Raw genomic sequence first — 23366 nt, 5'->3', positions numbered from 1 at the left:
AACATGAGCCTGCACTGCGATGTGGCTGCAAAGAAAGCTAATGCAATCTTAGGATGCATTAACAGAAGCATTGTGCCCAGATCACGGGAGGGGGTACTTCCGCTCTATTCTGCTATGGTCAGGCCTCACCTGGAGTCCTGTGTCCAGTTTTGGGCACCACATTTTAGGAAGGATGTTGACAAGCTCGAGCGTGTCCAGAAGAGGGCAACCAGGATGGTGAGAGGGCTGGAATCCAAGTCTTGTAGGAGGAAAGGCTGAAAGAGTTGGGTATGTTTAGCCTGGGAAAGAGAAGGCTTAGAGGGGACACGATTGCAGTCTTCAAGTATTTGAAGGGCTGTCAGGTAGAAGATGGAGCGGATCTATTCTCTCTTGCTCCGGATTGCAAGACTAGATCTAATGGGTGGAGTCGATACCGGCTAAATATCAGGAGAAACTTCCTAATTGTAAGAGTGGTTGAGCAGTGGAACCGTCTGCCTCGGGAGGGGGTGAATGCTCCTTCGCTGGACGTTTTCAAGTGGAGGCTGGACGACCATCTTTCGGGTATGTCGTAGGGCAATCTTTCGGCTGTGCTCCTGCAGAGTGCAGGGGGTTGGACTAGATGACCTTCAAGGTCCCTTCCAACTCTAACATTCTATGATTCTATGACCTTATGCGGCTCCGCGGGGCCTGCAAGACGGAGCTCTTCCGCCAGGCTTTCGATTAGGAGGAGCCCCCCACTGATAGAGAACCCTGTCCCCCTGAAGTCATCAGAACAACTGTGCCAGCAGTATAATGTTAGATCTACGGGATGACCGCTAGGATGCTATACTGAAGGTTGGCCGCCATCTTTTAAAATCTTTAAAATCAGCATCATCCGTGTCAGCACTTTTTAACGTTAGCATGTTTTATATGGTTCTAGGATTGTTTAAACTGTTTACTGTGTGTTTTACTCTTTCTGTAAATCGCCCTGAGTCGGCCCTGGCTGGGAGGGTGGGGTATAAATCTGATAATCAATCAATCAATCAATCAATCAATCTTCTGGCAAGGAGTTCCACACCAAAGCTACCCATCACACAACATGGCACTTCCTTTTATCTGCCCAGAAGCTACCGGTTGCACAAAGTAACCTCCCCCCTCCCCAAAAGTTCTAGCATTGTGGGAGAGGGAGAAAACTGTCAGTTTGGTGTCGTGGTTAAGTGCGCGGACTCTAATCTGGGAGAACCGGGTTTGATTCCGCACTCCTCCACTTGCACCTGCTGGAGGACCTTGGGCAAGCCGTAGTTCTGACAAGAGCTGTTCTTATTTATTTATTTATTTGATTTTATTTGATTTTGATTTTATTTGATTTTGATTTTATTTGATTTTGATTTTATTTGATTTTGATTTTATTTGATTTTGATTTTATTTGATTTTGATTTTATTTGATTTTGATTTTATTTGATTTTGATTTTATTTGATTTTGATTTTATTTGATTTTGATTTTATTTGATTTTGATTTTATTTGATTTTGATTTTATTTGATTTTGATTTTATTTGATTTTGATTTTATTTGATTCTTGAGAGAGAGCCGTTTCTGTCAGAGCTCTCTCAGCCCCGCCTACCTCACAGGGTGTCTGTTCTGGGGAGGGGAAGGGAAAGGAGTTTGTAAGTCCCTCTGAGACTCCTTTGGGTAGTGCAGGGCGGAGTATAAATCCAATTTCTTCTTCTTTTTCTCTCTCGGCATGCACAGTTTTGGAAATTCGGTGGCGAGGGTGGAGAGCCTCACTCCTTCCCAGTATTCAACGCTTCTGATCCTCCTGGGGCAGAGGGCTTTCCCCATCCCCTGACCCCAAACGACCCGCTCCTATTTCAGAAGTTGGGTGAGGTCAGGAGCAGAGAGAGAGAGAGAGAGAGAGAGAGAGAGAGAGAGAGAGAGAGAGAGAGAGAGAGAGCCTCCCTGCTTCTAAGCCGTTCCCGGAAACTGGTGCTCTTTGCCCCAAACTGCTCTGCGCATGCCCAAGCACTGGGGAAAGACAGCCAGCGTGGTGTATTATTTATTTAATTGCATTTCTGAATCGCCCGATCCCCACGACTGTGGGGCTCTAGGTAATGCACAAATTTAAAAACCATAAAACCATCATCAGAACACATCATTCATTCATTCAGATAGAGTGGCGAAATGTTGTGGTTCCCTGCCGTTTCTGGCCTGCGGGTGCATCACGGCACCGGGTTGGGGGTGGGTGGGTAGGAGTAGATCGTTCAGGAGATAAGGATCCAGACAGGGTGATGCAAGCCGTCGCTATCCTCAACCGAACGCTTGGCGGAACATCTCCGCCTTACACAGGGCTGGCCCCAGCTTACGGGGCCAGGTGCAGTTTGGCGCCCCTAAGGGCCAGCCAGCTCTAGGCGATTGCCTAGTTCACCTAGTGAGTGAGCCGGCCCTGGCCTTATAGGCCCTGTGTAATTGCATGAGATCCTGCAAGGACCTAATGTTATGTAGCAGAGAGTTCCACCAGGTTGAGGACCATGGATGTCTCTAGGGCTGGAGATCACCAGGAAGTTGTTCTGTGAAGAGCATAATGCTCTCCCACCAGGGGCGTACTAGAGGAGAAGGTCCCACGGATACGCTGGTCCCAGACCACTCAAGTAGTGGTTAGGAGTGTTGGACTAAGATCTTGGAGACCCGAGTTTGAGTTCCCACTCGAGCCATGGAAGCTTGCTGGGTGACCTTGGTCCAGTCACATGCTCTCTCAGCCTAAACCACCTCACAGGGTCGTTGTGAGGCTAAAATGCAGGAGGAGAGAATGAGGTAAGGTGCTTTGGGTCCCCCCGTCGGGGACAAAGGTGGGCATAAATAAATTAAATCAGTGTTCCCTCAAAGCTGAGTGAGTGTGAGCTAGCTCACAGTTTTTTAGCCTCCGGCTCACGTTTTTATCTTTGCTCAGGAAGGAGGGCTCCAGAGCAAACTGGTTGATGCAGCAGCCAAACCACTCGCTCACAATTTTAATGCCAGGAACCCACAAAGTAGAATTTTGTGCTCACAAGATTCCACAGCTTAGAGGGAGCATTGCTCCCGATCACTCTGAAGTGAGCCCCTCCCTGCAGAGGATGCTGGATTTGGGGATGGTTTCTCTGGGGGGGGGGGAGGCTACGGCAGCGAGAGGGAAGGAAGTGAAGAGCCCCCTTACCGGCAGGTATAAGAGCTCGTCATCTGGGGAGCGCCGTTTCTTGACAGATGTCATCTGGATGCCGTGGGTGCTCTGCCGGAAAGCTGCCGAGGGAAAACATACAATTTATTTCTATTTCATTTATTTAATTCGATTTGCATCCCGTCGTGCGCCATTCGGGACCCCGACTCAGCCATGAGTGTTGCTGAGACGGCTGCGGCCGCCGGTCAACCTCCCAAGCCCTTCAACTCAAGTTTCCGAACTGACGTTGGAGCCCACGATAGAATCTGTCCGGCAGGAAAGAGGCCCAAAAGGCCAAGGGATGCTACCCAGGCTGTACGGTGAGCAGAGGCAGGATCTCCACCCAACACTTGGCCATCTCCCTGTCATGATTTGGGCTGTGCCACCAGAGGCCTACTAGGCCCAGGGAGCCTGGCTAGCAGTAGGTGAGGCTGGGCCTACAACTCCCAGAAGCCCCTGAGAGGTTTTGGAGCCAAAATTGACCAATAGGGAAGAAGAGGGCTGGGGAACAAAAGGGCTGGTGCCAGAGCAGAAGCTGTTCTTTCTTCCAAGAGGGCAGAGCCAGAAGGAAGGCTGCTGCAGGAAGAAACCCTCATCCTGAGGGAAGGGGGAGTAGTCCAGTGTCACTTGGAATAGTGAGCTAGGGACAGCATATATTTAGACGCGTTAGGGCATTTAATTTCTTTTCTTTTCACCCACTTACTGTTATTATTCTGCACCTTGTTTGTTTGACCTCCTATAAAATAAACCTTTTCCTTGTTTCACTCTGCCTGGTCCTCACGCCTATTATTCTGCCAAAAGGGAGGTCTGAAGGTCTTGGGAGGGCGCTCTGGGCCTTCTCAAGGGAACCTAAATCCAGAGTGGTGGCAGCGTCAGGTGATACCCCCCTGACCCGTGACACCCTCTATTTTTGTTTTGCTAAGATATATTTACAGCGTTCCACAGCGGCAACCTTGAACCCACAACTGGTAGCCTTTGAGTCTAGTAGCACCTTAAAGGATAACCGGATTATCGAAGTTCGATTCCAGCCCAGGAGCACCTTAGAGAACAGCCAGATTTTTCGGGATATAACCTTTCGAGAGCCACAACTCCCTTGGTCATCGTACCTCTGCGTCCTGACCCCCTTCTCTGCAGCTTCCCCAACCACTCCGCCTTTCTGCCTGGAAGGACTCCCAAGATCTCCGTTCCGATTTGTACCTGACGAGAGGAGCTTTGAGTCTCGAAAACCCCATTCCCTGAAGAGCTTGTTGGTCTCTGAGGAGTTGCTGGACTCAAATCTAACCATTCTGTCACAGACCAACACGGCCGCCCCCCTAAAACACATTATTAAAGGTTGAACGTTCATTTAGCTTTGAGCAGGGACTTTTCTGCACTGACCCCAGCCTGGCGGAACATGCTCCTGCGGGACCGTCTATCATTCCGCAGGGCCCGTAAAACGGAGCTTCTCCGCCAGGCCTTTGGCTGAGGTGGCGGCCGTCCAGTAAAAAAAGAATGCCCCCACCCCCACTGAAGACACCATCTGCGTGCGGCCCAGATTAATGGGCCTAGAGTCCAGTGGCACCAGTACCGACTGTTTATCATTTTGTCGTGTGGCCGAATGGCCGATCTGTTGTTGTGATCTGCGCTGAGCTCGTTCGCAGGGAGGGAGGGGGTATACATTTGATAAACAAACAAAGTCCTGGCTTTCCACAACGATGCAAAAAGTGAATTTTCCCTTTCTCACAATACAAGAACTCGTGGCCACTCCATGAAACTGCAGAGCGGTCAGGTTAGAACGGATAAAAGGAAGTCCTTCTTCACCCAAAGAGTGATTAAAACATGGAATTCACTGTCACAGGAGGTGGTGGCGGCTACAAGCATGGACGGCTTCAAGAGGGAATTAGATAGGCATATGGAGCAGGGGTCCATCAGTGGCTATTAGCCACAAGGTATAGATAGGGGCTCTGGGGCAAGTGAGGCTCTGTCTTCTTGGTGCTTGGGGGGGGGGGTCAACAGTGGGAGGGCTTCTAATGTCCTGGCCCCACTGGTGGACCTCCTGATGGCACTGGTATTTCTGGCCACTGTGTGACACGGACTGGATGGGCCTTTGGCCTGATCCAACATTGGTGTCTCTTATGTTCTTAATTATTCAAGAGGGCTTTTCTGCACGGGCAAAAAGGTTGCCCTGTACAAAACGGTTTCACCTACTTTCTTGGATTACAGATGGCTGTCTACACTGCTACAGCGAGTTTACTGTGAGCAGGATACCACCATGTCATTTCTGCACCGCTTAATGTGCCATGTTAATACCAAAGCTATGTGTCAGTTCTCTCTGGGGGCTCTAGACTTCTAAAATCCTAATGCACTGTTGTATTGTATGTCCCAGTTTGTCGAGTGCACTGACTCACTATGTGCCGTTTGCCTTGAGCCCCTGCAAGAAAGGGGAACTATAAATAATGCGGATAAATGAACTTTAAAAAATCAGCGCTTTTCTCGGTTTTGCCTTAAGTGTGCAGGCCCTTTGACCTACCTGTGCACAACCACCCCCACCCCCGCCACTGTGTACATCTAAGCCCTGCACAATGGCATGAAGACCCGGCTAGGAGAAACGCCTTGTCAGGTAGCCCTGTCATAGGTCTGGAATGTGGAGGGGTGCCCTCCCGTTTTCTGTCTCAATTCTCCCTGGCTCACCAACCGTTTGCTATCTTAGGCTTGACCTTGTAGATGCTCCAGCTGCAGTTTTCTCCGCTGGGAAAGTCAACGGCTTTTGCTTTGCTTGCTTGCTTTGCCCGCGCGTGTGAGATGTATCGATTGGCTCATATTTACAGGGGGGATGTTTGATTCTAGTATAGTCAGAGGTCCTAGTACTGGCGGCCATTCCTGAAACAAGCTGTACACGTGTCGCTAGTACTGGATTTACCAATTAACAGTTATCTTCTCGTGAAGCCCTGGGTTGAGTAACCTGACTAAGGGCCCTGACACACCTGTCCATCTTTAGGCATCGCTGGACTACTGCCTATCTGGATCTCCGCCAATTCTATCCATTAAAAATGACCACTGAGCTCTTCTGGGTGCCTCTGTGCTTTGCACAGAACCGCCCGAAACCAGGCCTTCTAACTCATCCTGGTTTTTTCCATTCTCCTAAAGATCTTGCTGCCTTGGAATTCAGTTCATGCCTTTGATAAAAAGTGCACTCAAGGCCCACAAAACCTTCTGCTATGAAAATCCGTGTCAGTCTTTCTAGTGCAGGAAGGGTTTCCCTTCGGCTGGAGATTCCTGGGACCACCCTGTGTGGCTGGCCACGCACCAAGGCTTTCGCAGAGGCTGCTGCCATTACAGATATTTAACTAAACGCGGGCGGAGACTATTTTGCTTCCTCCGGCGTGCTCTCGGTGACCCCCTCCTTCCTGACCAGTGTTTTAATGGCTGCTGTTATTTCTTTGTAGAGATTTTAGCCCCGTTCTTAATGATGTGTGTGTGTGTGTGTGCATACTTTGGAGGGGGCAGTTTTAATGGCGTTAGATTTTGTACCATGTTAGGTTTTAATGTGTTAGCTTCTTCAGTGGCGCTTGTGAAAGCGGAAAGGCGGGACATACATATTGTAAAAAGAAATAAATAAAATGTCTCTTAGCAGGATTTGGGCTGCGAGAATCAATGAAGGGGGAGAACACGTTTGTCTTTCACAGACAGGTTTTGCTGCTGGCTCAGCCCCAAGGCGCTCCGTTCCTCCCGAGCGCATAAAGAGGGGAACTCCGGAATGCAAAACAGCGTCAGAAGCCAACATTAGAAGCCTCTTTTGCTTGCGGAAGGGTTCCGTGCCATTGGGAATATTTGCACGATCCCACAACAGCATAACATGGAAGATCTTCCCTCTCCACCGTCTGGCACACGGAGCTACGTGCCGGGGTGTCCCCGATCCAGCCACAGCCCTGAGTGGTATTTGCTTCGGGCTACTTACGGCGCTTTGTTCCATCACCGTTCTTTGTACTGTCGGAGACTTGCTGCTTCCGGATGCTGTCCTCGTCTGCTTTGCGGTCCCTGCCTGGGCAGGCGCAGATCCGAGCCTCGAAGCACCGACGCCCCAGGACCTGCCCGCTGGAGGGATCGAGAACGGCAAGGTCAGTTACTGCACATCGGTGCAAAGGCTGGCACCAGAATGCGGGCATTGCAAAATGAGTGCAGCCCCTGAGAGCTTCTCATGTAAGCTCCAAAGAAGGGCTTTGTATACACAGATCCATAAGGACATCAGAAGAGCCTTGCCGGATCAGACCAGTGAGGGTCCATCAAGTCCAGCATCCTGTCCCACAGAGTGGCCAGCCAGTTCCTCTGGAGGGCCAGCAACAGGGCAGAGAGGCCGAGGCCTTCATAAGAACATCAGAGGAGCCCTGCTGGGTCAGACCAGTGAGGGTCCATCTAGCCCAGCCTCCTGTCTCTCACAGTGACCAGCCGGTTCCTCTGGAGGGCCAACAACAGGGCACAGAGGCCGAGGCCTTCATAAGAACATCAGAAGAGCCCTGCTGGATTAGACCAGTGAGGGTCCATCTAGTCCAGCAGCCTGTCTCACACAGTGGCCAGCCGGTTCCTCTGGATGGCCAGCAACAGGGCAGAGGGGCAGAGGCCTTCCTAAGAACATCAGAAGAGACCTGCTGGATCAGACCAATGAGGGTCCATCTACTCCAGCCTCCTGTCTCACACAGTGGCCAACTAGTTCCTCTTGAGGGCCAATAACAGGGCAGAGAGGCCAAGGTCTTTCCCTGGTAACAACATCAGAAGAGACCTGCTGGATCAGACCAATAGTGGATCTGTGACTATGATCTTGGGCTCACCCACCCCCACCCCAGTACCCATCAGACGACACGAATCAAAAGTCTGCACTGCCTACAAAGTTCAGGCCAGCAGCCAGACACCTGGCATGCCCAAATAACTTTCTCCACGCGCAGACTGGATTCCAGGTACTGCCAGATTTATACGCAGACATACGAGAGTCTGAATGAGCCACCGCGGTGGAGTGGTTAGTGCACCCGATCAGAACCTGGGAGGCCTCAGGTTCGAATCCCAGCTTGCCATGGAAGATCGCCAGGTGACCTTGGGCCAGCTACTCTCAGCCTCGCCTACCTTACAGGGCTGTGGTGAGGACACGACAGACAAGTGGGGAAGGCAGTAAGCCCCTCTGGCTCCCCACCAATGTTCCCTCTAATGCCTTGTGAGCAAAATTCTACTTTGTAAGCTACTGGCACTGAAGTTGTGAGCGAGCGATTTGGCTACTGGATAAATCAGTTTGCTCCGGAGCCCTCCTTCCTGAGCGAAGACAAAAACGTGTGAGCCGGAGGCTAAAAAACTGAGCTAACTCACACTAACTTACCTTAGAGGGAACACTGCTCCCCACTGGGGAGAATGGCGGGAGAGAGGTAAGCCAAGGAAACCAGTAAAACAATCTTGCTTGCTGTGTGGAACAGAACCCCTCTGTGGTTCCACGGAAGCCACATCACGGCTTCAAGTGCATCGACTGGGGGGTGGGTAGTGAGCAGTGTTCCCTCTAAGCTGAGTTAGTGTGAGCTATCTCTGAGAGCCAGTTTGGTGTAGTGGTTAAGTGCACGGACTCTAATCTGGGAGAACCGGGTTTGATTCCCCACTCCTCCACTTGCACCTGGGTGGATGACCTTGGGCAAGCCGTAGTTCTGATAAGAGCTGTCCTTGAAAAAGAGCAGTTTCTGTCAAGAGCTCTCTCAGCCCCACCCACCTCATAGGGCGTCTGTTGTGGGGAGGGGAGGGGAAAGGAGTTCGTAAGCCGCTCTGAGACACCTTTGGGTAGTGAAGGGCGGGGTATAAATCCAATCTCTTCTTCTTCTCTTCTATCTCACAGTTTTTTTTATCCTCCAGCTCACGCCTTTTTGTCTCAGCTCAGGAAGGCTGGCTCCAGAGCAAACTAATTCATGCAGTCGCCGAGTCGCTCGCATCCCGACTTTAACGCCAGTAGCTCACAAAGTAGAATTTTTGCTCACCAGACTCCACAGCTTAGAGGGAGCCTTGGTAGTGAGGGTCATACCCAGATTGTGAGCGGCTTAAGCGAGATGAGGGTCCGCTGCCCGAAAGGCACCTGGCACAGGGGTGGGGCTCGAAATCTTCAACGAACCGTGGCCGGAACTTGGGCAAGAAGAGAGGCGCACCAAAAGGCTGTTAGTTGGTTCCCGCTTTCTGGCTCATGCACCATCCGCTGAACTCGGAAAGGTAGCTGAGCCTTAAGGCGGGCTTTGCCGGCCATGCTGACTGCACCTCCCTTCCCCGCCGAATTCCTACTCACTCTCTCGTTTCCAGCGTCACGATGATAAGGATGGGGCGCCTGTTCATGCCCCCCACGCAGCTGCTGTTACACATGAAGTTGTACAAGACGGTTGTGAATTCAGTGCCCACCTGGAGGGAAAGAAATGCAGGGGTCATTTGGGGTGCACGGCACGAATCGCAGCAAGAGGCAAAATGGGATTCTATCAGACAGAAGAAACTTGAGTCTAGCTTTTTCGGAAAGACCCGGAATTTGTTGAGTCAGCGGAGTGATTTTATTACGCAGCACCTGATAATACGGACATCTAAAAAACATGTGCTCTGCAGTCTCAACCTCCCTTAATGGGCAGGCACAAAGCCTTGCTGAGAAAGGAGCATTCTTGTATTTTCCTTCAAGTACAGCATAACGGAGGGCAGAGCACCTCGCCAGAGCGAAGGCTCTCCTAAACCCTTTCATTTCAAGAGATGTTAAATAGTTGGCTGGACCCACAGTATTTTTGATAATTGCCCTTATCTTAATGTTTTGTATGCTGGAAAGATCAGTTTGGCGTGACACAGAGGCAAGACAGCTTAGGACAGAGGTGTCAAACTCGCTCGTTACGAGGGCCGGATCTGACTTTGTCGGGCTGGGCCCTGTGTGCCATAAAATGTAACACCAGGTACTGGAACCCAGTTAACAATATCTTTTTTAACTAAAAATGCAAACAAAAGCAATTGATTCCTAGCAGTGAAAGCAAGTGATTCACTGGGGAACCCACCAAAGCCCCAATAAATGTATTTAATCACATGCAAGACTTCCCCACCCCCCAAGAGATACTATAAAAGGGGGAGAACCTTACAAACTGGAGAGCCAATTTGATGTAGTGGTTAAGGGCGCGGACTCTAATCTGGGAGAACCGGGTTTGATTCCCCACTCCTCCACTTGCACCTGGCTGGATGACCTTGGGCAAGCTGTAGTTCTGTCAGAGCTGTTTTTGAAAAAGAGCCGTTTCTGTCAGAGCTCTCCGAGCCCCACCTACCTCACAGGGTGTCTGTTGTGTGGAGGGGAAGGGAAAGGAGTCTGTAGGCTGCTTTGAGATCCTTTGGGTAGTGAAGGGTGGGGTATAAATCCAATCTCCTCCTCCTCCTCCTCCTCCTCCTCCTCCTCCTCCTCCTCTTCTTCTTCTTCTTCTTCTTCTTCTTCTTCTTCTTCTTCTTCTTCTTCTTCTTCTTCTTCTTCTTCTTCTTCTTCTTCTTCTTCTTCTTCTTCTTCTTCTACATTTCCATACATACCAGTTGCTTGTGGGGCAGGTAAGAGCCCTGGATGGGCCTATTCCAGCCCCCGGGCCTTATCCTTGATATCCCTGGCTTAGGAGACCATGCTGGAACTCTCTGGCGAATAACATCCGGGCCCTGCCGGACTCAATGCAGTTCCGCAGGGCCTGTAAAGCAGAGATGTTCCGCCAAGCTTTTCGTTGAGGGCAACGACGGCTTCCACCTTGCTTGGCACTCCGTTTCTGGTCTCCCCACCCCGTATTCGGCCCTGGGGCAGTGGCACAATGTGGCGTTTTAGCGCCATCTAGTAAATGTCAATTGCTGTATTTTGTTTTATTGTTGGTTAACTTATGGACGTGTTTTTGTTGTTGCACACCGCGCCGAGCCCTGTTTTGCAGGGGAGGGCGGGTCCGGAAGCCTAATTTATAAAGAAATAAACAATAATAATAATTTGCCAAGTCACCTGCGGTGGTTCGTAGGGCACGAGGACACTCTGCCTCCCCGTGATGGGGTCCTCCACGTACTGGGCGTGGCTGTTGCCTTCGACTCTGATCAGGTGGCTGGGAGGAGCTATTTGACCTGCGGAAGGAGAAGAGGGAAAGGGTCAGTCTTTTGCACACACGTCGTTCTTTTCTCTCCCCACCTTCCTCCACGACAGAGTTTGGGGTAGGATATAACGCCCCTCCCTCCCCTCTTTCTGTCCTCACAACGTTCCCGCGAGGCCATAAGAAAGCGACTTGTCGGACGGGTATCGGATTTGCTTCGCAGGATCTGAGCTCTCACCTCCCCAAATCCTGGTCTGGGGCTCTAACCACTGAGCCCTGCCGACCGACCCAGTCGTTGAACCTCCAGCATCTCCTCTGATTTGGTCCACAGCAAGGCTGGCGTTGAGCCCATCAGATTTTGGTAGATTTATTTATTTATTTGTTTCGATTTATAGCCCTCCCTCCCCACAAAAGTGGGTTCAGGGCGGGTCACAGACAGGCATACGCCCACACATAAAAACATTTTAAAAACCATTTACACATTATACGACATTACAAAATTACATATATAAAGTGCTCCAGATATTCCACAAAGATGACGAACTTACTGCAGCTCTACTAGCTCAGTGTCCTCTGTTCCGGACAATGCCGGCGTTCTTTCCTCCAGGGCCAGGTAATGATGGTACCATAGTGGCGGCTCCTACTCAAACACCTGGCGGAAGAGCTCCGTCTTGCAGGCCCTGCGGAACTGCATTAAGTCCCGCAGGGCCCTGATCTCCTCCGGGAGCTCGTTCCACCAGGTAGGAGCCGCCACCGAAAAAGCCCTGGCCCTGGTAATGGCCAGCCTGGCCTCCTTCGGGCCTGGTATTGCCAGGAGATGTTTCGCACCCGACCGTAGTGCCCGTGGGGAAACATATGGGGAAAGGCGGTCCCTTAGGTAAGCCGGACCCCGACCATGTAGGGCTTTAAAGGTAAGAACCAGCACTTTGAAGCGAATCCGGTACGCTATTGGCAGCCAGTGCAGCGCTTTCAGCACAGGCTGGATGTGGTCCCTTCTAGGCAGACTCATCAACAGCCTGGCCGCAGCATTCTGCACCAGCTGCAGCTTCCGGATTTGCGACAAAGGCACCCCACAACAAGGTTGGCATTTAGCCCATCAGATTTTGGTAGATGCATCACTGAAGGTGAACAAAGCCTCTGCAAGGTGAGGCCACGGCCGCTCCATGTCATCAAGTCATATATCTGACATACGGCGTCCCCGGAGGGTCTCCAAGGCAAGAAGCTTCCAGAGGTGGTCTGCTATTGCCTGCCTCTGAGCAACAACCCTGGACTTTCTGGGTGGTCTCCCATCCAAGTATTAACCCTCTGTCAGCCATGAAGGTTGGGGAGTTTGGTCTGTATCTGGTTAATTGCTATTGCTTTCCTTTCAGGTTAATTGCTACTGCATTCCTTTCTGTGCTTTCTCTGCTGTGTGCGGAAAGGCTTATCTATACAGATGTGCAGGAGGGTGTTGTGGTGTCTGGGTTTTCCCTAGGTGTCATGGGAGAGTGTTCGTTCTCAGCTTCAGCTACCTAACGGTCTCTAAGCCTTATCCCGCGCGCGGGAGGGTACCTAATTGGCCAGTGCTGTTGGGGGGGGGGTTTTGCATACGAATACCCTATATCATATTATGCCCCTGGGGCCGCCGCCATTCTTAACAGTGCCTATGTTACTGCATCTATAGCTCTGCAATAAAAGTATAACCGTTCCTGAATGCGTGTACTTCGTTGTTGGCTGTGGGTTCTGACACCCTCCTTATCTTCTGAGATCTGATGAGATCTGGCTAGCCAGAGTTATCCAAGTCAAGGCAAGAGGTGTTCAGGGTTGGTTTGCCATTGCCTGCCTCTGCATAGCCATCTTCAGCTTCCTTGGTGGTCTCCCAAATAAGCGGCCCTGATCTGGATAGCCCAGGCCTGCCCGATATTGTCAGATCTTGGAAGCTAATCAGGGTTGGCCCCCTGGCTAGTATTTAGAAGGGCAACCTCCAAGGAATACCAGGGTCATGACGCAGTGGCAAAACCACGGCTGAAATGTCTCTTGCCTTAAAAGCAAGTCTAGCTCGCCACCTAGTGGTGTATAACGCTAAAAGAGCTAGAACTTCTAGCTGCCAGACAATCTTAGGATCTCCTGGCTATTCCACACCACACTGCCATATGATAATAGTAATAATTATCATTGTTATCCGATCCAAGGAGTATCCAGGACAGACCCTGCTTAGCTTCCAAGATCTGACGAGAACAAGTTAGACTGGCCTATCTAGGCCTGGACACAAAACGTATTCATTTACTTATTTAAAACATTTTTTTAGCCGCCTTGGTTCCTTACAGAGCTCAAGGCAGCTTATAATACAGATGGGCTTGGCCCTCAGCGACACTGCTTGCCATCTCAGTTTCTAGGAAAATGCACAACTTTTTTTTATAAAAAGGAAGGCAATAAAGCAAGGCCGCCCAGCTTGCAGAAACGGAAGCAGTGCTCCTGTGGCGCATGGACTATGGGGTGTGTTCTCCCTGTCACATTCCCTTCCAAAAACTCTGGGGATACAAGCGTTCCTTAAATTTCCTCTCCTGGTTGCACTCTGGCCCATATCCCTACAGGGAAACAAATATATTTTCCTTGAAGCCATTCCTCCAACAATATAGAAATTATACTTTACTCAGGCCGTGTGTTGAATCACGTCCAGAAGGTGCTGTTGACTCCTGACTTAGCGTCAGACGGAACAATTAGAGATGTAAAATTTCCAAAAATTTTGAAGCTCGGAAAAAACCCCGTTTCCCCGTTTTTTTTGGGGGGGGGGGGAATGGAAGAAAATGCTACATTAGCACTTCTTTTTTCTTTTCCAGACTGAAAGTCATTCTGTTACTTTAGGAACATAAAATGTGACTATGGACATTTCTACTTGGCATGAAATTATCACAACTAGCATATTAAAAATATAGCGTATCCAAACAGTTATTACAAACAGAATACCCACCCACATGCAAAAACAAAACTGAAACCTTTTTCTTTTCTTGTGACAATTTCATCTCCTGAAGGAAGGAATGCATCTTGTTCTTGCATTGGAGAGTTCAGTTTGTAACCTAGGACTTGCTTGTCCTCAGTGCACAGAAATTAGATCAATCTGACACCATACCTATTTTTTTAGAAATGATTTGGAAAATATTTGAACACCTTGCCTTAAAATATTTTATTCATCATGTTAAAATAAAACGTTCCGTAATCAATTTCTTTTCTTTTTTCAATTTTTCCAACTTTTCGGGACTTTTGGGGAAAAAAAAAAAAAAAGGGTTAAGGGAAAAAATGGGGGGGGGGGGAGAATGTTCCCCCCCCCCCGAAATTTTCCAGTTTTTCCCCATCTCTAATCTTGATTTTAAAATAAATAAATGAATTACAAATTAAGAGGCTGAGCTGAAGATTTTCCCTCTAGCCCGACCTCATTACGTCTCAGAAGCTAAGCAGGGTGGGCCCTGGTTAGTAAACGGATGGGAGACCACCAAGGAAGTCCGGGGTTGCTACGCAGAGGGAAGGCAATGGCAAACCACCTCTGTCTGTCTCTTGCCTTGAAAACCTTACGGTTTCGCCGTAAATTGGCTGTGACCTGATGACACTTTCCACACACACAAGCACAGTGCCGGACTTCAGAGCAAATCCAAGCCAGCCCAGAGGAGGCCCCAAAGCCTGCCTTCGAACCTTATTTCGAATGCTAAGAAAGAAAACACCTGGATTTCTCCTCAGAAAACAGCAAAACAACTTCGGTCTCAAGCCACAAGACTATACCATCCTGAAGGAAGACAGCAAATATTGTTTTTTTTAGAATTATAATCATAAGAACATAAGAAGAGCCCTGCTGGATAAGACCAATAGGCCGTCTAGTCTAGCATCCTGTCTCTCACACAGTGGCCACCCATTTCCTCTGGAGGTCCAACAACAGAGCATAGAGGCCAAGGCCTTCATAAGAAGATCAGAAGAGCCTTGCTGGATCAGACCAGAGAGGGTCCATCTAGTCCAGCCTCCTATCTCACCCAGTGGTCAACCAGTTCCTCTGGCGGTCCAACAACAGGGCATAGAGGCCGAGGCCTTCATAAGAAGATCAGAAGAGCCTTGCTGGATCAGACCAGAGAGGGTCCATCTAGTCCAGCCTCCTATCTCACCCAGTGGTCAACCAGTTCCTCTGGCGGTCCAACAACAGGGCATAGAGGCCGAGGCCTTCATAAGAAGATCAGAAGAGCCTTGCTGGATCAGACCAGAGAGGGTCCATCTAGTCCAGCCTCCTATCTCACCCAGTGGTCAACCAGTTCCTCTGGCGGTCCAACAACAGGGCATAGAGGCCGAGGCCTTCATAAGAAGATCAGAAGAGCCTTGCTGGATCAGACCAGAGAGGGTCCATCTAGTCCAGCCTCCTATCTCACCCAGTGGTCAACCAGTTCCTCTGGCGGTCCAACAACAGGGCATAGAGGCCGAGGCCTTCATAAGAAGATCAGAAGAGCCTTGCTGGATCAGACCAGAGAGGGTCCATCTAGTCCAGCCTCCTATCTCACCCAGTGGTCAACCAGTTCCTCTGGCGGTCCAACAACAGGGCATAGAGGCCGAGGCCTTCATAAGAAGATCAGAAGAGCCTTGCTGGATCAGACCAGAGAGGGTCCATCTAGTCCAGCCTCCTATCTCACCCAGTGGTCAACCAGTTCCTCTGGCGGTCCAACAACAGGGCATAGAGGCCGAGGCCTTCATAAGAAGATCAGAAGAGCCTTGCTGGATCAGACCAGAGAGGGTCCATCTAGTCCAGCCTCCTATCTCACCCAGTGGTCAACCAGTTCCTCTGGCGGTCCAACAACAGGGCATAGAGGCCGAGGCCTTCATAAGAAGATCAGAAGAGCCTTGCTGGATCAGACCAGAGAGGGTCCATCTAGTCCAGCCTCCTATCTCACCCAGTGGTCAACCAGTTCCTCTGGCGGTCCAACAACAGGGCATAGAGGCCGAGGCCTTCATAAGAAGATCAGAAGAGCCTTGCTGGATCAGACCAGAGAGGGTCCATCTAGTCCAGCCTCCTATCTCACCCAGTGGTCAACCAGTTCCTCTGGCGGTCCAACAACAGGGCATAGAGGCCGAGGCCTTCATAAGAAGATCAGAAGAGCCTTGCTGGATCAGACCAGAGAGGGTCCATCTAGTCCAGCCTCCTATCTCACCCAGTGGTCAACCAGTTCCTCTGGCGGTCCAACAACAGGGCATAGAGGCCGAGGCCTTCATAAGAAGATCAGAAGAGCCTTGCTGGATCAGACCAGAGAGGGTCCATCTAGTCCAGCCTCCTATCTCACCCAGTGGTCAACCAGTTCCTCTGGCGGTCCAACAACAGGGCATAGAGGCCGAGGCCTTCATAAGAAGATCAGAAGAGCCTTGCTGGATCAGACCAGAGAGGGTCCATCTAGTCCAGCCTCCTATCTCACCCAGTGGTCAACCAGTTCCTCTGGCGGTCCAACAACAGGGCATAGAGGCCGAGGCCTTCATAAGAAGATCAGAAGAGCCTTGCTGGATCAGACCAGAGAGGGTCCATCTAGTCCAGCCTCCTATCTCACCCAGTGGTCAACCAGTTCCTCTGGCGGTCCAACAACAGGGCATAGAGGCCGAGGCCTTCATAAGAAGATCAGAAGAGCCTTGCTGGATCAGACCAGAGAGGGTCCATCTAGTCCAGCCTCCTATCTCACCCAGTGGTCAACCAGTTCCTCTGGCGGTCCAACAACAGGGCATAGAGGCCGAGGCCTTCATAAGAAGATCAGAAGAGCCTTGCTGGATCAGACCAGAGAGGGTCCATCTAGTCCAGCCTCCTATCTCACCCAGTGGTCAACCAGTTCCTCTGGCGGTCCAACAACAGGGCATAGAGGCCGAGGCCTTCATAAGAAGATCAGAAGAGCCTTGCTGGATCAGACCAGAGAGGGTCCATCTAGTCCAGCCTCCTATCTCACCCAGTGGTCAACCAGTTCCTCTGGCGGTCCAACAACAGGGCATAGAGGCCGAGGCCTTCATAAGAAGATCAGAAGAGCCTTGCTGGATCAGACCAGAGAGGGTCCATCTAGTCCAGCCTCCTATCTCACCCAGTGGTCAACCAGTTCCTCTGGCGGTCCAACAACAGGGCATAGAGGCCGAGGCCTTCATAAGAAGATCAGAAGAGCCTTGCTGGATCAGACCAGAGAGGGTCCATCTAGTCCAGCCTCCTATCTCACCCAGTGGTCAACCAGTTCCTCTGGCGGTCCAACAACAGGGCATAGAGGCCGAGGCCTTCATAAGAAGATCAGAAGAGCCTTGCTGGATCAGACCAGTAAGGGTCCATCTAGTCCATCTACTCCAGCATCCTGTCTCGAACAGCAGCCAGCCAGATCCTCTGGGAGCTGGGGGCGGGGCTTGCCGCTACCGCCATTTGTACCCGCTCCTGGGTTGCTAGAGTGCTGCTCCGCCTCGCTCTGGCCCCAAATGACCCCTGCTCTTAATCATTCATCACCTGCCCATACTGGGGACTCCCCATGTTACTCTTTGACCCTCTTCAGGAGGATGGACAGACCACGCTTACAGATAGCTGTTTTGGACTGTCCATGAGACACAAGCACGGCTCCAGGGCAGAGAAAATAAGTAGCCTCCAGATTCCCTTGGGCATTTCTCCCAGTTTTCAGCATACCTTCCAAACTCCAGAGATGCCAGACAGGGCCAGTAATCCAGATTCTGTAGGCTGAGGCCAAGACCCCAGGACACAGCTCAGAGGTAGGGGGACGGCCCAGGTTTGCTGCTATGTGAATGAGTGCCGAAGGCACTAAAGTCTATGTTGGGATATTCCTGGAGACTTTGGGGTTGGAGCGTGGAGAGGGCAGGGTTTGGGGGAAAGTGAGTGTGGGGCATAATGCCACAGAGTACTAGTTCCCCGCCTTGTGCAGGGGGTTGGACCAGATGACCCTGGAGGTCCCTTTCCAACTCTATGATTCTTTGATTCTATGAGTCGCCTCCAAAGTAGCCACTTTCTCCAGATCCCCAGTCTCCACCTGGAGGTTGGCAACCCTATCCCCTTCCTCAGCGGGAGATAATTCGTTCCTTCTGCAGCCAGCTGGATGCTGCATCCGAGCTTCAATTCGTGCTGTCCCTGTAAACCAGAAATCGGCCTGCGGAACTCACTGCCGACATATAGCAGCCGCTAGACGCTGAACTGCAGGCTGTGGAAGGTCGGTAGTTCAGCAGTTCGAGACCCAAATTGCCGCATGACGGAGTGAGATCCTGTCTCTGTGTCCAGCTCCTGCCAACCTAGCAGTTCGAAAGCAAGAAATTGCAAGTAGATAAATAGGTACCACTTCGTTGGGAAGGTAACAGCGTTCCGTGTGCCTTGGTGTTTAGTTATGCCGGCAACATGACCACGGAAACGTCTTCGGACAACGCTGGCTCTTCGGCTTGGAAACGGAGATGAGCACCGCAACCCTAGAGTCGGATTCGACTGGCTTTCGAGCAACGGAACCTTTGACTTTTACCTTTTTACTAGTTTAATTGGCTTTAAAAGATGGTGGAAGGGAGGCTCATGGTGAGCAGCCACAACAACAAAGAGGAACTTCCATGTTCAGAGGCACTGGATCGTCAGTGCTTAGAGGGGGGCAGCAACAGGGAAAGGCTTCTGCGCTCTGTTCACAGGCCTTCGAGGGGCAGCTGGTCGGCCACTGTGCGGAAAAAGGTGCTGGACCGGGTGGCCTGTGCGTCTGGCCCAACAGGGGTGCTCTCATGTTCCGAACAGAAGAAGAAGAGGAGATTGGATTTATCCCCCCCACCCTTCACCACCCGAAGGAGTCTCAGAGTGGCTGACAAACTCCTTTCCCTGCCCCTCCCCACAACAGACACCCTGGGAGGTAGGTGGGGCTGAGAGAGCTCTGAGAGAAACTGCTCTTTTTCAAGGACAGCTCTGACAGAACTATGGCTTGCCCCAGGTCATCCAACAGGTGCAAGTGGAGGAGGAGGAAGGAGAAAAAGAAGAGGAGGAGGAGATTGGATTTATACCCCCACCTACCCAAAGGAGTCTCAGAGCGGCTTACAAACTCCTTTCCCTTCCCCTCCCCACAACAGACACCCTGTGAGGTAGGTGGGGCTGAGAGAGCTCTGACAGAAACTGCCCTTTTTCAAGGACAGCTGTGCCAGAGCTTGTGACTGACCCAAGGTCACATCAGCAGGTGCAAGTGGAGGAGAGGGGAATCAAACCCGGTTCTCCCAGGTTAGAGCCCGCACACTTAACCACTACACCAAACTGGTTTAAGACTGGTTTGGAATCCTGATCCGCAGGGGAAGTATAAACCACGGTTGGCCAGCGTGGATACAACAGTAAAAGCGGAACGAATTAGACGGCAACACATGCTTGAGGGTACCGGTAGCTTCTCCAGGGCTTGCTGGAAAACGCGGTTTGCCGTTACAACCGAGCCATGTCAAGCCACACCGAATCCTCTGTTAGAACCACGGGGCGGTTTTTCAGGACACCCAGCAGGCAGCGCAGTGAAGACACAACGTAGAGCAAAAGGTTTGGCCGCCCGACTCACCCTCGTTGAACTCGCGGCTGAGCTCGTGGTTGGGGCACCGCTTGACCACTTCGGTGACGTGCTCGGCTTTCTTGTACACGGGCATGGCCCGGATGACGGCGCCCTGCGGCGGGGGGGTCATCACTTTGATCTGGATGGGACACGTCTTGGCTATTTGACAATAGAGCTTCTTGAGCTCTGTTGAGTACTGTGGAAAGAGAATAAACGCTGTGTCAAACGACAGCCACAAAGGAGGAGGAGGAGGAGATTGGATTGATACCCCATGCCCTTCACTCGGAGTCTCAGAGTGGCTTACAATCACCTTCCCCTCCCCACAATAGATACCCTGTGAGGTGGGTGGGGCTGAGAGAGCTCTATTAGAACTGCCCTTGAGAGAAGAGCTCTGAGAGAACTTGTGACTGACCCAAGGTCACACCAGCAGCTGCATGTGGAAGAGTGGGGAATCAAACCCGGTTCTCCCAGATTAGAGTCCGTGCCCCTAACCACGACACCAAACTGAAAGCTCATACCCCAGACATCTTGTTGGTCTCTAATGCACTCCTTGACTCAAATCCAGCTGTTTGACTGCAGACCAAGAGGGCTATCCTCAGAAGCCACCTCAGGAGGAGGAGGATATTAGATTTATACCCCACTCTTCACTCGGAGTCTCAGAGTGGCTTACAAACTCCTTTCCCTTCTCCTCCCCACAACAGACACCCTGTGAGGTAGGCGGGGCTGAGAGAGCTCTTTCAAGGACTGCTCATGAGAGAACAGCTCTGACCTAACTGTGGCTTGCCCAAGGTCATCCAGCAGCTGCAAGCGGAGGAGTGGGGAATCAAACCCAGTTCTCCCACATTAGAGTCCACACACTTAACCAACTACACCAAACTGGCAGCGTCCTTTTGGATGGTATACTGACGCAACCTTGCCATATATGTGGGGCTTTGTGCACACAACCGTTTTCAATACAGATCCTGAATGCCACGGGAACGCTGCAAGGTGCACGTCGTCACACAACTGCAAACCATGTTGGTTCCTTCTGCTCATGTGCACCAGTGGTTCTACATCTTCCACTCATGGGGATATGTGGGGACTAAAATTCTGCCCCCTGACTATTGGGCCACGTGCTCAGCTACATGCCTGGCTTCCGGGAGTGCAAGGAAGGCCATCTGCTGGCCCCCTCCTGGGCTTCATCTGCCCTTTCCCACATGTCCCAGTAGGGGGGGGAGTGCAACCGGAGAAATTGACCCTCGGCTTCTTCTGTGGCCACTGGGCACATCTGGATACGGGCCACCTTCTCTGATTGCCTTCCAAGATTGCACACGGTACTCTGGGACACGTGTAATGGGAAAGTAAACCATGGGCTGCAGAAGGCGGAAAGGCACAGATCTCTGCCCCTCCATCCGGCCCAGACCATGAAACGTTCTTCACCCGGAGGGGAGGGCCCTCCCCCCACCATTCGGCAAACTGAGCAATGACACTCTCCAGCTACTGAAAAGGTTGCCTCGGGAGAATCCAGACCTGCAGGCTGAACTGTTGGTCAACCCTGCATTCCTGAAAGAGTTGTTTGTCACACATCTGCAAACCTACATTCAAAGTCCAGACGGACTAGAAAATGATTCCATCCAATCCAGGAGCTTCCTTAGTAACTAAGCCAAATATAGTTTTCCTGGAGAAGAGAGAAGGCTGATTGGTCGATAACAGGAATGGGTCATTTCTGGACCCCTTTTTAAATATCGGGACAATAATAGAATGCTTCCATGAATCAGGTATTTGTCGGTTCTGGTCACCACCCCTCAAAAAGGATATTATGGCATTGGAAAAAGTGCAGAAAAGGGCAACTAGAATGATCAAAGGGTTGGAACGCTTTCCCTATGAAGAAAGGTTAAAGGGCTTGGGGCTCTTTAGCTTGGAGAAACAACAGCTGAGGGGTGACATGATCGAGATCTATAAGATTATGCATGGACTAGAGCAGGTAGAGAAAGAGGCACTTTTCTCCCTTTCTCACAATACAAGAACTCATGGGCACTCCATGAAACTGCAGAGCGGTCGGGTTAGAACGGATAAAAGGAAGTACTTCTTCACCCAAAGAGTGATTCACACGTGGAATTTACCGCCACAGGAGGTGGCGGCTACAAGCATGGACAGCTTCAAGAGGGAATTGGATAAGCATATGGACCAGAGGTCCACCAGTGGCTATTAGCCACAAGGTATGGATAGGAACTCTTGGTCTGGGGCAAGGGATGCTCTGTATTCTTGGTGCTGGGGGGGGCAACAGTGGGAGGGGCTTCTAGTGTCCTGGCCCCACTGCTGGACCTCCTGATGGCACCTGGTATTTTGGGCCACTGTGTGACAAGTGTTGGACTGGATGGGCCATTGGCCTGATCCAACATTGGCTTCTCTTATGTTCTTATGTCCACTGATGTTAATTTGAGTGAACAATGGGGCAGGGACTGTAGCCCAGCATAATGGATCAGCCTTGAATAGCTCATTAGAGATTAGATCAGAGCCTGGAACTTTTCCTAATTTTAATCCCTCAATAAGGCAAATGACCTCCTTAGTTGATAATTCTGAGATGGGCAACACCACAGCATTTTCACTGATCAAAAAGCGAGTCCTGGAAGTTGACCGTGGTAGTTCGATTCTAGGAGTCCTTGGAGTACACTCATCCCTATTTTTTGGTTTTTCTTACCCAAAATCTTTAACATCCCCCCCCCCGATATGTACTATCATTTTACCATCCCACCTTATTGCAGAGATTTTTGTTTGCAAGACTGAACATTATACCCACAATGGTTTTGCAAGGGAGATTTTTGAATAGGCCCGACACCGACAGAATTTGCCCTTCTGGCCTTAACCGGATTGATACACACCCTTTCACGCCCCTGCTGGAATGCAGACTTTTTTGAGATTATGAGGGATTACTATATTAGGCCTTTATTCAGGGGTCATTTCATAGTAAAACAGGTGCATGCACTCATTTGCATACCTCATTTGCATATGCCACACCCCCTGACAAATGGCAGGCATGCAGGCCAGGAAAGGCGGCCCGGGGGGGGGGGCGCCCTGTGCTCCTTACTGCCGGAGCGCCGTTTCAGCGTGTTCCAGCAGGAAATGACCCCAATTCAATTCAACCAATCGTCCCCCGATACTCCGGAAACCCGGGCTCTTTTGCTCAGTGATAAGAATCCCAAGATCACTCTAGCAATTGCAAAATATATAACATTTTAATTTTATATATCAGACATACAAAGACAAACATACATAAATACACATATGGGAATTTTCTTTATGTCATTTCGATCTAGTTAATATCCTCATACAGTATCCAAATAGTATTCATTATTATGTCCACCTTATGTATTACTCATATACCCTTTGCATATAGTTCAAAATACAGCTTTTATTTCCTTTTGTTTCAGTTAGACGTCCGAGAATTTTCTATCCATTTATAATCTTCTATCCATTTATAAAATCTTGGTGGCGGCTACAAGCATGGACGGCTTCAAAAGGGAATTAGATAAGCATATGGAGCAGAGGTCCATCAGTAGCTATTAGCCACAAGGGATAGATAGGGGCTCTGGGGCAAGTGATGCTCTGTCATCTTGGTGCTGGGGGGGGGGTGTCAACAGTGGGAGGGCTTCTAATGTCCTGGCCCCACT

General features: G+C 50.6%; 1 protein-coding gene across 3 annotated transcripts in view; it reads right to left on the bottom strand.

The window, feature by feature from the left end:
• The window catches only part of TP63 (tumor protein p63), a 186443-nt gene that overhangs the window by 23038 nt on the left and 140039 nt on the right, over positions 1 to 23366 (bottom strand). For all 3 annotated transcript variants that reach the window (XM_015427170.1, XM_015427169.1, XM_015427168.1), the window contains 5 exons: positions 19726 to 19912; positions 11122 to 11237; positions 9427 to 9536; positions 7084 to 7220; positions 3147 to 3229 (listed from right to left, as the gene is read on the bottom strand). In XM_015427170.1, the coding sequence (XP_015282656.1) occupies positions 3147 to 3229; positions 7084 to 7220; positions 9427 to 9536; positions 11122 to 11237; positions 19726 to 19912 (633 nt within the window). The remainder of the gene's footprint in view (positions 1 to 3146; positions 3230 to 7083; positions 7221 to 9426; positions 9537 to 11121; positions 11238 to 19725; positions 19913 to 23366) is intronic.

This window comes from Gekko japonicus, unplaced genomic scaffold (assembly GCF_001447785.1).
Source record: "Gekko japonicus isolate JY-2015 unplaced genomic scaffold, Gekko_japonicus_V1.1 scaffold759, whole genome shotgun sequence".
In the NCBI taxonomy this organism is placed as follows: Eukaryota; Metazoa; Chordata; class Lepidosauria; order Squamata; family Gekkonidae; genus Gekko; species Gekko japonicus.
The sequence above is the reverse complement of the archived record's forward strand: the minus strand, read 5'-3'. Positions and strand labels throughout refer to the sequence as shown.